This window comes from Diachasma alloeum, unplaced genomic scaffold (assembly GCF_001412515.2).
Source record: "Diachasma alloeum isolate Michigan unplaced genomic scaffold, Dall2.0 Dall_scaffold_00368, whole genome shotgun sequence".
In the NCBI taxonomy this organism is placed as follows: Eukaryota; Metazoa; Arthropoda; class Insecta; order Hymenoptera; family Braconidae; genus Diachasma; species Diachasma alloeum.
The window spans coordinates 864580-879696 of NW_021680507.1; the positions used below are offsets into that span (position 1 = coordinate 864580).

General features: G+C 32.6%; 3 protein-coding genes across 3 annotated transcripts in view; 1 reads left to right on the plus strand and 2 right to left on the minus strand.

Annotated features, from left to right (window-relative positions):
- Positions 1 to 4087, minus strand: part of LOC107041604 (DNA polymerase epsilon subunit 2) — a 6721-nt gene extending 2634 nt beyond the window's left edge. Inside the window, exons 1-3 of the mRNA XM_015262224.1 lie at positions 4021 to 4087; positions 3765 to 3926; positions 1835 to 2381 (exon numbers count right to left, since the gene is read on the minus strand). Coding sequence (XP_015117710.1) covers positions 1835 to 2381; positions 3765 to 3832 — 615 coding nt within the window. The 5' untranslated portion in view covers positions 3833 to 3926; positions 4021 to 4087. The remainder of the gene's footprint in view (positions 1 to 1834; positions 2382 to 3764; positions 3927 to 4020) is intronic.
- A 62-nt stretch (positions 4088 to 4149) lies between these two features.
- On the plus strand, positions 4150 to 5926 carry LOC107041546 (mitochondrial import inner membrane translocase subunit Tim13-B). Its single transcript, XM_015262141.1, has 3 exons — positions 4150 to 4377; positions 4451 to 4519; positions 5612 to 5926. The coding sequence occupies exons 1-3, from the start codon at positions 4273 to 4275 to the stop codon at positions 5708 to 5710; spliced, it is 273 nt and encodes a 90-aa protein (XP_015117627.1). The 5' UTR covers positions 4150 to 4272; the 3' UTR covers positions 5711 to 5926.
- Positions 5927 to 10474: 4548 nt separating this feature from the next.
- The window catches only part of LOC107041575 (FGFR1 oncogene partner), a 6497-nt gene continuing 1854 nt past the window's right edge, over positions 10475 to 15117 (minus strand). The window contains exons 3-5 of the mRNA XM_015262177.1: positions 13261 to 13530; positions 12238 to 13012; positions 10475 to 11018 (exon numbers count right to left, since the gene is read on the minus strand). Coding sequence (XP_015117663.1) covers positions 10786 to 11018; positions 12238 to 13012; positions 13261 to 13530 — 1278 coding nt within the window. The 3' untranslated portion in view covers positions 10475 to 10785. The remainder of the gene's footprint in view (positions 11019 to 12237; positions 13013 to 13260; positions 13531 to 15117) is intronic.

The window sequence follows — 15117 nt, forward strand, 5'->3', positions numbered from 1 at the left end:
ACTTTTAGATTCAAAGAATTCTCCTACAATTTTCCTCACTCACACTATTAATTTATTACTTCGTAAATAACACCGTCGGGGTCAATCCGGTCATCTGCGGTTACAAGTGACGTAGACCTGAGTGTAATATTTTCAGAGACAATTTCATTGTTCTATGATTTGTTTAATTCCTGTTGAACGTTTAGTTCTCACTTTTCCTTATTTTGAAAACACTTTCAAGTACTATTCCTCTACTATCTCAAGAACTGTTGAGTCCAGGGGGAATCGTCTCTAGACATTCTCTCCTAGAATCACTCATTATCGAGATAATCCAATTTTTTATCAACACTCTTGAATCAAATAGAAATTTTCATCGAAATCAATTGAATAAACAATTTCTCAATTATCGAATTATCTCGGTAATGAGTGGCTCTACGAAAAAATGTCAATAGATTTATTCTGCAGGAACTTCAATTTTCTATAAAAAATATTTTTTGACGTTGGCTCCTGAAATGACTCAGTAACGAGATAATTCAATATTTCATCAACGCTGTTGGATTAAAAACAAAATTTCCTACAAAAAAATTGACCTCCAAGCTCGAAAAATGCCCTATCCGCTCTGTTTTTATTCTATTCCATGCGCATGAATGACTTGGCCTACGTGAGGAAACCAACGAATTTAGGGAACTCTCACTGGGTCTACGTGCTGCCAGCCACACATGTCCCATTACAAAAATCGAAAAATAGTGAAGGGCAACGTCCGGGGAATGATCTTGGGAGTGAGTTCGCAGTGACTCACACGAAATTTAATCGATTACAACTGACCACACGAGACTAGTGGCTGCCCATTGATCAATAAAACATGCCTATGCTTCATGGATTCGACAGAAAAAACTCAAAACAGAGTTGCATGTCTGAGGGATTCAAACTGCAGTTCCTAATCCCCTAATTTTCTAATTTTGTTTCAACGAAAAAATTAATTTGAATCCAATTTTCGTTCCGAAGTCTTTTCTTTCGTGAATTTCTCTCCTCACGAAATATGTAATTACCTCGTTAATGAGGGATTTGACAGGGAAATTTCGTCTCATATTTTTTATAGGAAACTTTCTCCTCTACAAAAAATATCTTTTGACTTATCCCTCTGAATCCACTCATTAACGAGATGATCCACTAATCAACAAGAGAAATTAATCAACTCAATGCCAGGGATGGCTATAAATTTTCCGATTCTTCAATGTTAAAAGAATTTCCTTTATACTAATCGAAAGTAAAAAATACTAAAATAATTGATAATCTAAATTTCCAATTAATGATGAATTAAATATTTAATAATATGGATCTGTAAATTTTCTATTAAGTAAATAATACTAAATTTCTTATAATAAATTTCCGATTACCCAAATAATCGTCAATCCTCCTAACTAAATTAGTGACTAATAAATAATTCGGAATTTGAATATTTAAATTGATGATTCCTCCAATAATGAAAATTTAAAAATGATATTAAGGTGTTTCGTGCGAAAATGGTAAATAATGAGATCCATCTGGAATTGACATGAAACGTTTATAATCACAATTGAATTAATTGTGATTATAAACGCCCGAACCACCTTGACTAACTGATTCCTTAATAATTTAACGATAATTATAATTCACTATTAGCTACGGTATTTTCTTAACAACGTAATTATCTCATTAATGAGTGATTTGCCAGGAAAATGTCACCTCATATTTTTTGTGGAAAACTTTCTCCCCTACAAAAAAGATCTTCAGACTTTTTCCCCTGAACCACCTCATTAACGAGATAGAAAGCGATTTCCCCTTGTGATTTTTAACTTTTCATCAGAAAGGATATTGCCTTCGTCAGGTCGATCTTGACAGCCCCTCCAGTGTCCTCCAGGAAGTACTGGCCGTCCACGAGTTGCGACAGAATCCCCATGACGTAGAGATTTCCCTGCCTGGAGTCAGTCAACAGGAATTCGACAGGAACGAGTTCCTTCTTCTCCTTATTCTTCTCCCCGAATTTCCTGGGGGCGAAGGGCTCCTGGCGCATGGTCCTCTGCCTCAGCAGGCTCAGCCTGTCCCTGAAGACGTTGGGCTTGTGCATGGGCTCGGGGAAGTAGTCCCGCGCCACCTTCTGAAGGACAAACTTCTTCATGGAGATGTCGTAGACGACCTTAGGGATGTCCTCGAAGCTGATGACGTTGAAGATAGTCTCGGACTCGTCCAGGATCTCTTCGGGCCTCACGCACTCCTTTATCGCCTGCTTCACGTGCTCCAGGGAGATGTGGGGGTCCCTGAGGTCGAGGGTCAGGATCTGGTCTGTTATCTTTGTCAGCCAGAGCTCTCGCTCGTCCGGGACAACGCTCAGCAGCTGTTTTACTACGAACGTTGCGACGTTCCTGGGGAATTGCATTGGGGGGATTAGACTGGGAGAGAGAGGCTACACGAATTTTTAAGGATTAAACAGTGGTTCACGGTATTTTTCACTCAATCCGACAGATTAAATTCCTCTAAGATGGTCACATTGTCACCACGTTGAAGTATTGGTAGCTATATTGTGCCTTTTAGCATATTAGATTCTCAAATATTTAATCGTAAAAACAACGTGAAAACTGCGAATGAGTAGCTGAAGTGGAATTGTTTAATTCTATTCACCGTGAATTGTCCGTATTAGTCAGAAGAACGAAATTTTCTCGATTCAAAAGAATTGTGACACTCGATTTTAACAGTTTGCGTCGTTCGTTTAAATTTAATTGATATTTCTAAGTATCTTTAAGAATTGGGAATTGTACTTTTAAGAATGTTTTCGTGGACATAGATTTCTTTTTCTCTGTTTCTTATCAATCAATTCGACAATTGTTTTTGTTTTAATATCGAAAAATACTGAATCAAAATATTCAGGAATAGAACGAATGAATGTGTCTATTGAATTGTCATTTTTGTATTTCAATTTATCTGACCGTTGAGGACGATTTGAGAAATCTTTGATGTTTTTTTTTTAAGAGTGAGAGCACTGAAAAATATTAAACGAATGGAAATTACTTCGATTTATTTAGGAATTTGTGTGCAAACAATTTTGTAATGACTGTAATTTCAACAGCTGAAATAAAACAGTGTATTTACAGATAAATTCAACTCTTTTATTTTTTCCATTTCAATTGCAATGAGTGGTGTTAGGGAACTATTTTAAGAAATAATTTAATATTCAAGAAATATTCTAAAACAATTTCCTCCATTGTGACTATTTTTTTTTTGTTATTTATTGAAGTGTCTGAATAAAATTAAAATAAAGATGGATTTGAAGATTTTTCACGTCATTTATTCGAGTCTGCACAACCATTCAGATCTCAATGGAAAAAGTATATGATAAATTGCACGAATATGGCAGTCCTGCGTGTTCAGGCAGTGGTAGATTTAGTGTTTTTACAATTCACCATTTTTTATTCAACCTCTAGAGTAAACAATAGCCCCCTCCCAACTCCAATATATTCATTAGGCAATAATTCTCTCTACAGATAAATTTAACTCTTCTTTTTTTAAAATTCAGGTAACGTAATCATGGGATTATCTCTCTAATGAGTAGGTTTAAGGAGAAACGTCAGAAAACATTTTTTGTAGAGAATTGTGTGACCTGTGAAAAAGATCTTTTGATATTTTACGATAAACCAAGTGGTTTAAGAGGTATTCACAGAATAATCCTGACTTTGTATTTCATAACTCATGCCTGGGGCACTTCTCTGCAGTTCCATTTGCTAAAGACGAATGATCTGACTGAATAATACCTCGTGACGATGAATCCATACATTGAGAATGTGCTCTGCACATTTTTAATCGCCTTATCGTCTGCCATAATGATATTCCAACTAAAAATCCTTCAATTGTATCAAGGATTCCTCATCAAAACTGTTTTTCTAACCTCATTCACTTGATAAAATAATTCCCAACTGCAAATTTATGATTTAAAAATAAAGAAAACAGAATTGAAAATAAACTGCGATGATAAAAAACCTAATAAAAATTTGGGAGAATCAATAATACAATTATTTCACATTATTTGTTGCACTGTTCAACAAACACAACATTCCACATTCCCGCTCATTCCCCCTCTCTTCCTTGCAACTCGGTCCATAAATCAGAGATCTAAGTTACCTGTCGTGTGACAAGGACTCTAAGGAGCGCTAGTGACACCGGCGAGGCAGCGTGTTGTATTTTTCGGAGCATTTCGAGGGCTCAATGAAATAAAAATTGAACCAATTCACTGATCACCCGAGAGAGCAAATCAATAAAGGAATGGATTCGATTCAAGCTGGTGCACTGTCTGGGGCTGACAGGGAAGAGTTCATGCAAGAGGTCAAGCAGCAGATCGCCGTCGCCAATGCCCAGGAGTTGCTCACGGTAAGGACGATTGTTGCATAATTTTTTTTATTGCTCATGGGGATTAATTGAGGGTTCTGGTTTCTGATCGCAGAAAATCACTGAGAAGTGCTTCAAGAAGTGTGTCACCAAGCCTGGGACTTCCTTGGACAACTCTGAACAGGTGAGTGATTATTTTAACCTCAAATGTTTTGGTTTGGGGTGATGATTTGGATTTTATGGAGATGATGAAATTCTCGGATTTTTTTTATTCTATTCGACATGAGAAATTAATGAAATCGATGTAAACATTTTGGTGGATTTATTATTCTGCAGGGAGGGTTTTCTGGGCAGGAAGTGGTTTTAGAGCCAAATGTGATAAGTCGGTTTTTGTGGGTAATTTTGCTAGCTATAAAAAAGGCCTTTTGATATTTTTCAATCAAACTACTTGTTGTCGAGATAATTGAGAAAATCATCTCGTCGATTAATTCTGTTAATTACGTTTCGCCAGGATTTTGTATGTTTTTAGTAGTGAAACTGTTTCATGATTAATGAATTCATGAAATAAATGGTTAATAAATTTGTGAAGTGAAAATTCATTTCATAAATTCATTAATCATTTGATTTATGGAGATGATTTGGATTTTATGGAGATGATGAAATTCTCGGATTTTTTTTATTCTATTCGACATGAGAAATTAAGGAAATCGATGTAAACACTTTGGTGAATTTATTATTCTGCAGGGACAGTTTTCTGGGCAGGAAGTGGTTTTAGAGCCAATGTTTAATGTCGATTTTTGTGGATAATTTTGCTAACTATAAAAAAGGCCTTTTGATATTTTTCAATAAAACTACTTGTTGTCGAGATAATTGAGAAAATCATCTCGTCGATTAATTCTGTTAATTACGTTTTGCCAGGATTTTGTATGTTTTTAGTAGTGAAACTGTTTCATGATTAATGAATTTATGAAATAAATGGTTAATAAATTTGTGAAGTGAAAATTCATTTCATAAATTCATTAATCATTTGATTTGGATTTTATGGAGACGATGAAATGCGCGGAATTTTTTTTGTTTATTCTCTTCGACGTAAGAAATTTACGAAGTCGATGTAAACGTTTTGATGAATTTATTATTCTGCAGGGAGGATTTAGTGAAATTATTTCATGGACTAATATCGATAAAAACTTTAGACTTTTTTATTTGTTATTTGAAAAGTTGAATGAATTGATTATTTTGATTCGGAAATTGAATTTAGTAATTTTTTTCATTTCAGAAATGCGTTGCAATGTGTATGGACCGATATATGGATGCATTTAACGTCGTCTCGAGGGCATACAGCCAAAGATTACAGAGGGAACGTAATCGAATGTAAATAGAGAGAATTATTGCCTAATAAATGTACTGGAGTTGAGAGGGGGATATTGTTTACTCTGGAGTTTGAATAAAAAATGTTGAATTGTAAAAACACTAACTCTACCACTGCCTAAACACGCATTACTGCCATATTAGTGCAATTTATTATTTACTTTTTCCATTGAGATCTGAATGGTTGTGCAGACTCGAATAAATGACGTGAAAAATCTTCAAATCCATCTTTATTTTAATTTTATTCAGACACTTCAATAAATAACAAAAAAAACATTCACAAGGGAGGAATTTGTCTTAGAATATTTCTTGAATATTAAATTATTTCTTAAAATAGTTCCCTAACACCACTCATTGCAATTGAAATGGAAAAATAAAATAGTTGAATTTATCTGTAAATACACTGTTTTATTTCAGCTGTTGAAATTACAATCATTACAATGACCTTTACAATTATACTCGTAGGAACAGCATCGTTAAATCTACCAATTGTTTGCACACAAATTCCTAAATAAATCGAAGTAATTTCCATTCGTTTAATATTTTTCAGTGCTCTCACTCTTAAAAAAAAACATCAAAGATTTCTCAAATCGTCCTCAACGGTCAGATAAATTGAAATAAAAAAATGACAATTCAATAGACACATTCATTCGTTCTATTCCTGAATATTTTGATTCAGTAGTTTTCGATATTAAAACAAAAACAATTGTCGAATTGATTGATAAGAAATAGAGAAAAAGAAATCTATGTACATGAAAACATTCTTAAAAGTACAATTCCCAATTCTTAAAGATACTTAGAAATATCAATTAAATTTAAACAAACGACGCAAACTGTTGAAATCGAGTGTCATAATTCTTTTGAATCGAGAAAATTTAGTTCTTCTGACTAAGACGGACAATTTACGGTGAATAGAATTAAATAATTCCACTTCAGCTACTTATTCGCAGTTTTCACGTTGTTTTTGTGATTAAATATTTGAGAATCTAATATGCTAAAAGGCACAATATAGCTACCAATAATTCAACGTGGTTACAGTGTGATCATCTCAGAGGAATTTAATCTGTCGGATTGTGTGAAAAATATCGTAAACAACTGTTTAATACTTGAAAAAAATTCGTGTAGAAATATTTTTCACGAGCTTGTCAGTGGTAATATTCAACATTGAACAGAAATTCAATAAAATTATGATCGTAAGTACAACAATTATTTATCCTCAATCGAGTCCCTAAAAAAATCTAAAACACGAAATTTTAAATATCTTAAAAAATTATTCAGAGAACCTAAAGTAGTTTCAGTTTGAAAATTCTTTCGTCAGAAATCCCCTCCGTTTCCAACTATTTCCAATGCCCCATCTCAGTATTTTGACTTTTTTCGAAAGCAAAAAAAAATTCTTAAACTATTAATTTCCCTTAAAAACTATCTTGAAAAATACAATTATTTTGACAGAAGTTTACTCAAGTCCTCTCGAACAAACTGAAAGGTAAAATCTTATTGGAATGTAGTACCTTAATGCCTAGTTAAAATATACACACATGCATACATGTGGGAATGTGGAAATGCAGTCCTGAATATATTCCTTGTATTGCTTTTTTTCTATTTTTTTCTCTCAATTATATTCCTTTTTATGTAAAAATAAATGACTGATTGTTCTGTTATGTTACGGTGATAACGAAATGTAACCACGCTGATTGGCCAGGAACACACCTGTTCTTTCACTCGGTTTTTGTTTATTTAATCAATGATCATTTGTACTTCAGCAGTGAAGGGATGAAATGATCAAATTTTCTTTAAAAAAATCAATCCCATTAATTGTATTTAATCCAGTTATATCTCCAATGAAGTTCAACTATTGTTGTTATCAACCGTGAGATAAAAACTCAAGAGCTGATGAGGTTTCACCACTTCACCACTGAACTATTTTTCAAGAAATCAATTGGCATTTATCCAAGCTCGGTCATTATTTCTCCAAATTGTTCATTAGTTTTTTAAATAAAAAAGTCCAGCCTTGTATGAAATAATTGAATTTCAGATTCGAAGCTTGAAAGTTGCCTCTAATATTAATCAACGAAATAATTCGTCATTCTCTCGTTAAATTACTCGTGTTTTTGATTATATTTTCCAAGTGGAATGAGGAGATTCATGGAATTACCGTGTAGGGGAGAATAAATATGGGTCACAAACTTGTGTTTCAAATCGGAAATTTCTCTGGCTCTCTGATGAGCCCAGATTCATCCCTGAATTCCTGATACAACTCAAGAAATCCCGGTTTTTTCATTAAAAAAAATTCCCCATTCCACTTTATTTCGTAATTTATCATTCGATTGTACTAGTCTCATTAATTAATTACTCTCAATATTGGATTGCCCAAAAACTCAATAATCCATAGTTTGTATGAACCCCCTTTGTTTTTATTCAACCATCAATTGTTAATTGTTTTCAAGAAAAATAGACAAGCACTTAACTCAACTCTCATAGAAAATTTTTATTAAAATCTTCAAATACTTAGCACCATTCAAGAAAAAATAACTCCACTAGATTTATTATTTTTTGTTCATTCAAAAACATTTTCATCATTATTTTTAGGCAATCCATTTTCGTTAGACGGATAATTTACTGATGTCCTTGAACACCATAGCAGTTAACTTTTATTCATTTCAGCAGCGATAAAGTGATAGAACGTAATTCTCAAGTACAATTTGATTTGTCTTCTCATTCGTGCCATTATTTCGGTAACGAGTGGTTTTAGGGGAAAATATCACTAGACACTTTTTGTAGATCATTGAATTCCCTACAAAAAATCTTTTTAGACATTTTCCCGTAGAATCTGTCGTTATCAAGATTCACTCAACATTCTACAAGAAAAATATTGGAAAATGGACTAGTTCTGTTCTGTTCTGTTACGTTTCACCACTTCATCACCGATTTATTCACTTTTTAGTTAAGAATGAGGTAATACATATAACAGTCGTAGGATAATATGCATTGTGGTGGAAATGGTAATAAATTAACAAAAAAATGCATTTTCGACGTTTTTGAGTCTGAAATTCCGTTTTTATAACTCTTAGAGTAAAAAATAATAATAATTGTCTTTAAATTAATCAATAGTTAATACAATAATAGTAATTTACAGTAATACTAGACGCCATTGCAGAATAAATGGAGAAGGAATCCCCCAAAATTCGATTCTTTTTCTTAAATTCTGAAGTGAATTGATGAAACGCAATTTTAATTCCAAATTTGACGTAATTTGAAAATATTCGAGACAATGACTTTTCCCGTTCGTTCAATCATTTCACTCCTGAATTATTCTCTTAAATACTTATCTCGTGGCTTTCGGAAAAAATAGTTTTATTGTTTTTATATAGCATCTGTGTTTCTTAATACCTAGAAATCGCGTACAAAAATATTTCGACAGGTTTTTCAATCTCCGGAGTCACATTTTTTTTATACTGTACAAATATTTTGAGGGGAAATTATTGAGTGGGAAATTAAATATTCGGGGGGCTTCCTTCTCCATTTATCCCCTGCGCAGATAACTTATTAACGATTATTGAGCCACATCTGGCAGTGTCTTATCTCCAGTTTTTCAATTTTTAGATTTTCATTGAAATGCAAAAATTATTCTTTCTTTCGTACGATTTTTAAGGTTTGCTTTGGAATTATCGGAGCGAATTTCAATTCATGATTCAATTGATCGATTTGCAGATTTTAATCTTTAAAAAAAATTTAGAAGCTCAAAAAATGAATAATAAAGTCGTTTTAGTTGATGAATTGATTTTTTTTTATTTTATGAAATGATTTTCAGTGCCAGTTTAGCAATTGCTTATTTATTGAAGAGGTCAATGCATTTTTTACGCCATCGATTTGACCTTTTTTCATAAAAATGAATGAAAAATTCTAAAAAAAATGAAGTGTTTCAATTTTTAGATTTTGATTGGAATGCAAAAATTATTCTTTCGTTAGTATGATTTTTGAGGTTTGCTTTGGAATTATTAGAGTGAAATTCAATTCATGAATCAATTGATCGATTTGTGAAATTGATAATGAACTTTTGATGCCATAAAGTCAGATTTTAATCTTTAAAAAAGTTTGAGAAATCCAAAAAATACATAATAAAGTCGTTTCAGTTGATGAATTGAATTTTTTTTATTTTATGAAATGATTTTCGGCTTTAGTTTTGTAATTGTGCAAAAAAAAATCAACGGATTAATCGATTACTTGATTTTTTCAAGAGGTCAATGCATTTTTATGTCATCGATTAGATGAATGCAAAATTCTAAAAAAATTGAAGTGTTTCAATTTTTAGATTTTGATTGAAATACAAAAATTATTCTTCCGTCCCTACGATTTTTGAGTTCTGCTTTGCAATTATTAGTGCGAAATTCACTTCATGATTCAATTAATCGATTTGTTCGACTTATCATGAAATTTTGATACCGCAAAGACACATTTTAATCCTTAGAAAAATTTTAGAAATCCAAAAATCAATAATAAAGTAGTTTTAGTTGGTGAATTGAATTTTTTTACTTTATGAGATGATTTTCAGCTTCAGTTTCATGATTTTAGAAGCCAAATTCAATGGATTAATCGATTACTTGATTTATTTAACAGGTCAATGCATTTCTCATATCACAAACTTCAATTTTTTGTCATAAAAATGAGAGCAAAAAAAATCATTCATTAAAAATTGACTTTCTTTAACGAAATTCCAAATTCATTCTTTACATTTCCGTAATTAATATTTCAAATGGATTTTATGACTTGAGTTTTTCAATTACTTGAACAAAAATCAATTTTTCAATCAATTCATCAACTGATTGATGAATATTTCCGATTAAAGTCTTGAATTTCATCAACTTCATCACTCAAAAAATAGTAAAAACGAGTGACTAATAAATATGCAATTAGAGATGTCCGAGAAAACGCCAGAATTCATTACATTTAATCATCAGTGTATACTTTCCACCTGCAACGTAGGAAGCATTATGGCAAGACGACTCGACTCAACAAAAAATTGATAATTAAAGAATAAAACAGTCGACCTGCGACATGGCTCATGAATACATGGAGATAATTACTTCAAATGACAATGGGATCACTCACGCACGAGACATTGGCGCTCAGTACCTCTTCGTCGATCTCCTCGCTGATCTCCTCGCTCCTCGCGCTGATGCTCTTCTCCTCCTTTTGATTTTGATTCTCTGGGGATTCGTTGGGATTTTTCTCACTGTCTTTCACTGGACTCGCTTCGTTCGCACTTCCCGAGGCTGAGGAGGCGAAATCTTCTTCGTAATTATCTACATTTTCACCAGCTGTGAACATAAATCATCATAAAAATCGTTAATTAATTCTGTTTTTCTAATAATTAATTTTTTTCTCGTTTGAAATTCCATTTGTTGAGGATTATTCAAGTTTAAGAAGTGAGAAAAATTAGTTAGCATTGACTTTCGGTGGAGAAATAAGTAGAAATAGAAATATTTTTGGGATGAAATAAATATTATTATGGGAAGAGTTTTTTTAAAGCGATTGATCTTAATTTAAAAAATAAAAAATGAAATGGTGAAATGTAAATTCGTGTTTATCCCGTAAGGAAGTGGTTCTAGGAGAAAATATCAGAAAAACATTTTTCTAGAGAATTTAATGATCTACAACAAGTGTTTTATGACATTTTTCTCTAAAACTACTCATTACCGAGATAATTGCACGAATGAGAAGACAAATCAAATTGTACTTGAGAATTACGTTCTATCACTTTATCGCTGCTGAAATGAATAAAAGTTAACGGCTATGGTGTTCAAGGACACCAGTAAATTATCCGTCTAACGAAAATGGATTGCCTAAAAATAATGATGAAAATGTTTTTGAATGACCAAAAAATAATAAATCTAGTGGAGTTATTTTTTCTTGAATGGTGCTAAGTATTTGAAGATTTTAATGAAAATTTTCTATGAGAGTTGAGTTAAGTGCTTGTCTATTTTTCTTGAAAACAATTAACAATTGATGGTTGAATAAAAACAAAGGGGGTTCATACAAACTATGGATTATTGAGTTTTTGGGCAATCCAATATTGAGAGTAATTAATTAATGAGACTAGTACAATCGAATGATAAATTACGAAATAAAGTGGAATGGGGAATTTTTTTTAATGAAAAAACCGGGATTTCTTGAGTTGTATCAGAAATTCAGGGATGAATCTGGGCTCATCAGAGAACCAGTGAAATTTCCGATTTGAACCACAAGTTTGTGACCCATATTTATTCTCCCCTACACGGTAATTCCATGAATCTCCTCATTCCACTTGGAAAATATAATCAAAAACACGAGTAATCTAATGAGAGAATGACGAATTATTTCGTTGAGGAAATTCAATTATTTCATACAAGGCTGGACTTTTTTATTTAAAAAACTGATGAACAATTTGGAGAAATAATGACCGAGCTTGGATAAATGCCAATTAATTTCTTAAAAAATAGTTCAAAATATACAAAAACTAGACAAAACTAAAATAGACAAAACTAAAAATTCACTCACCAAGTCCCATGTCCATAATTTCCTTCAAATCATTGATATTCGTCTTCTTCCCATTGAGCGGTGGCAAATCGCTGAAGATTGAATTCCCCCTAGCCCCAATGGGCGGCAAATCCCCCAGCAACGACTCCCCCTTCCTCCCACCGCCACTCCCCACCTTCTCCCTCTTCCCATCGGCAATAATCTCGTCAAAGAAAACAGTCTTACTAAAATTATTTTCACCATCGATTTTCCTCCTGTTTTGAGCATTATTCGTATTTTGTAATTCCACATCCTTCCTCACTTTTGTTTTACTAATCTCCTCATTACGTATACCCCCACTATCCCCTATTGTATCGTCAAACTTAATAAAATGTTCACTCTTGTTGAGTGAATTTGAAGTATCCTTGGTCTCGTTGATTGGGCAGGCATCGGCATTTTGATTATTCTCAGTATCATCGAGATTATTATTACCCGTTTTGTCGTTAATTTTCGTTAAACTCGTGCTCTCCCTCGATTCATTACGCAATTCACAGCTCGACGTGTCTATCATTGCATTACTGGACGTTTTGTCGATATTTGTCTCGGAATTGTTGACTTTTTTGTCGGTTATTGTCACGTTTATTGGCATATCTTGGCTCATATCTGATACACTCTCCCCCTTCTCAGATGAGTCGTTGTCGTTTGAGAATGACACTGAGTCTTTGTGAATGATATTTGGTACTATTACTTCGAATGTTGCGTTGTTCAGGGCTGATGTGTCGGTTGTTTTGTTCAGTCTGCTATCGTTTGAGTCATTCTGCAAGCAAATCAATCGATTCATTTGATTGGGTGCATTCTCCTGTTGATTAAGGATCTCCAAGTGGCTTTTATTCAACCGTTTTTGAATCACAATTCTAATTCATTATTGATTCATTATTAATTCATTTATGCGTTTTAATTAACCATTTTCAATCAGCAAAATCATTGCACAGGATTATTTTTTTTAATTCGTTGTTTGCAATTTGTGAAAATTATTGTAAAAATAATGAGTGCAGTCTGAATTACCTTATCAGAATTATTGAAGGCACCATTAATGCTGTTCTTAAGCAGCTCCCCGAGCAATGGTTCCGTCGTGCTAATCCCCAGTTTCTCACACAGTTTATTCCTCCCAACATAGTTGTACTCCTTTCCCACATAAGTCTCTGGATCATAAACTGAAATTGTATAATCCAGTCCGAAGTATTCTAAAAACTCTCTAACTAACGAAAATAGTAGTTTTCCTTCCGAGTTTGACAGGTACTGTTTAACTGTTTTGTTGAGAAGTGGCTCAGGATTCTGAAATTGTCAAAAGCCCATTTTTTTTAATTCCCCTTTTAAAACGCTTTAAAATAGGGGCGAGTCAGGTAAAATGGACAATTATACTTCTTTAATTTTCAATGAGATGAGGTAATTTTTTTATGAGTACAATCGTCTTGCCCCGAAGAAAAGAGAATTGAATGCCATTCTATGAAACATGAATAAACGAATCATAATTGTCCAAATCATTTCGGTCAGAGGAAAATAGAATAATTCAACTTTCTTAATATTGCGTTTACTAAGGTTTTCTTCGAACAAAGTTGATTAGAATTAATAGCCAGAATTATGAGATTATCTCACATTTTTGACGTTAAGGATAGGAGAATCTGAATGCAATATAGTGAAAATGATGATCGATTTTTTCACTTTGAACAAATAATATTAATATCCAAATACAAAATTTCTGATATGAATAAAAAGAAGCTGTGACTCAATATTCCAAATGAAGTTTTAATTTTTAATTTGGTGCTGAAAACACGAGATGACAATATTCTAAGCACGGAATTATATTGATGAGATGAACAACAGATTAATTGAATTACCGTGTGAACTAACTAAAAATTGATAACAGTGTGGGCACGCACTTTTACCAGAGTATCAACAAACATTGAATTCCAGAAATTCACACTCTAAAGTGTGTTCTAGAAGGAATTGAATTGTAATTATGATTAAAATCTTATTCAGTGAGCATAGGAATTAGAACATGAGCAAATTATTTATTGTAAGATGAAAATTTAGCAGCTGATGAATTGGGACATATAATTCTCATGGTTCGTATTGCTTTTTGCAAATGAAAATGATTATAAACAAACAAAATAAAATTGAATACCTCTCTATGAAACATAAATAAACGAATCATAATTGTCCAAATCATTTCGGTCAGAGGAAAATAGAATAATTCAACTTTCTTAATATTGCGTTTACTAAGGTTTTCTTCGAACAAAGTTGATTAGAATTAATAGCCAGAATTATGAGATTATCTCACATTTTTGACGTTAAGGATAGGAGAATCTGAATGCAATATAGTGAAAATGATGATCGATTTTTTCACTTTGAACAAATAATATTAATATCCAAATACAAAATTTCTGATATGAATAAAAAGAAGCTGTGACTCAATATTCCCAATGAAGTTTTAATTTTTAATTTGGTGCTGATAACACGAGATGACAATATTCTAAGCACGGAATTATATTGATGAGATGAACAACAGATTAATTGAATTACCGTGTGAACTAACTAAAAATTGATAACAGTGTGGGCACGCACTTTTACCAGAGTATCAACAAACATTGAATTCCAGAAATTCACACTCTAAAGTGTGTTCCAGAAGGAATTGAATTGTAATTATGATTAAAATCTTATTCAGTGAGCATAGGAATTAGAACATGAGCAAATCATTGATTGTAATATGAAAACTTAACAGCTGATGAATTGGGACATATAATTCTCATGGTTCGTATTACTTTTTGCAAATGAGAATGATTATAAACAAATAAAATAAAATTGAATACCTCTCTATGAAACATGAATAAACGAATCATAATTGTCCAAATCATTTCGGTC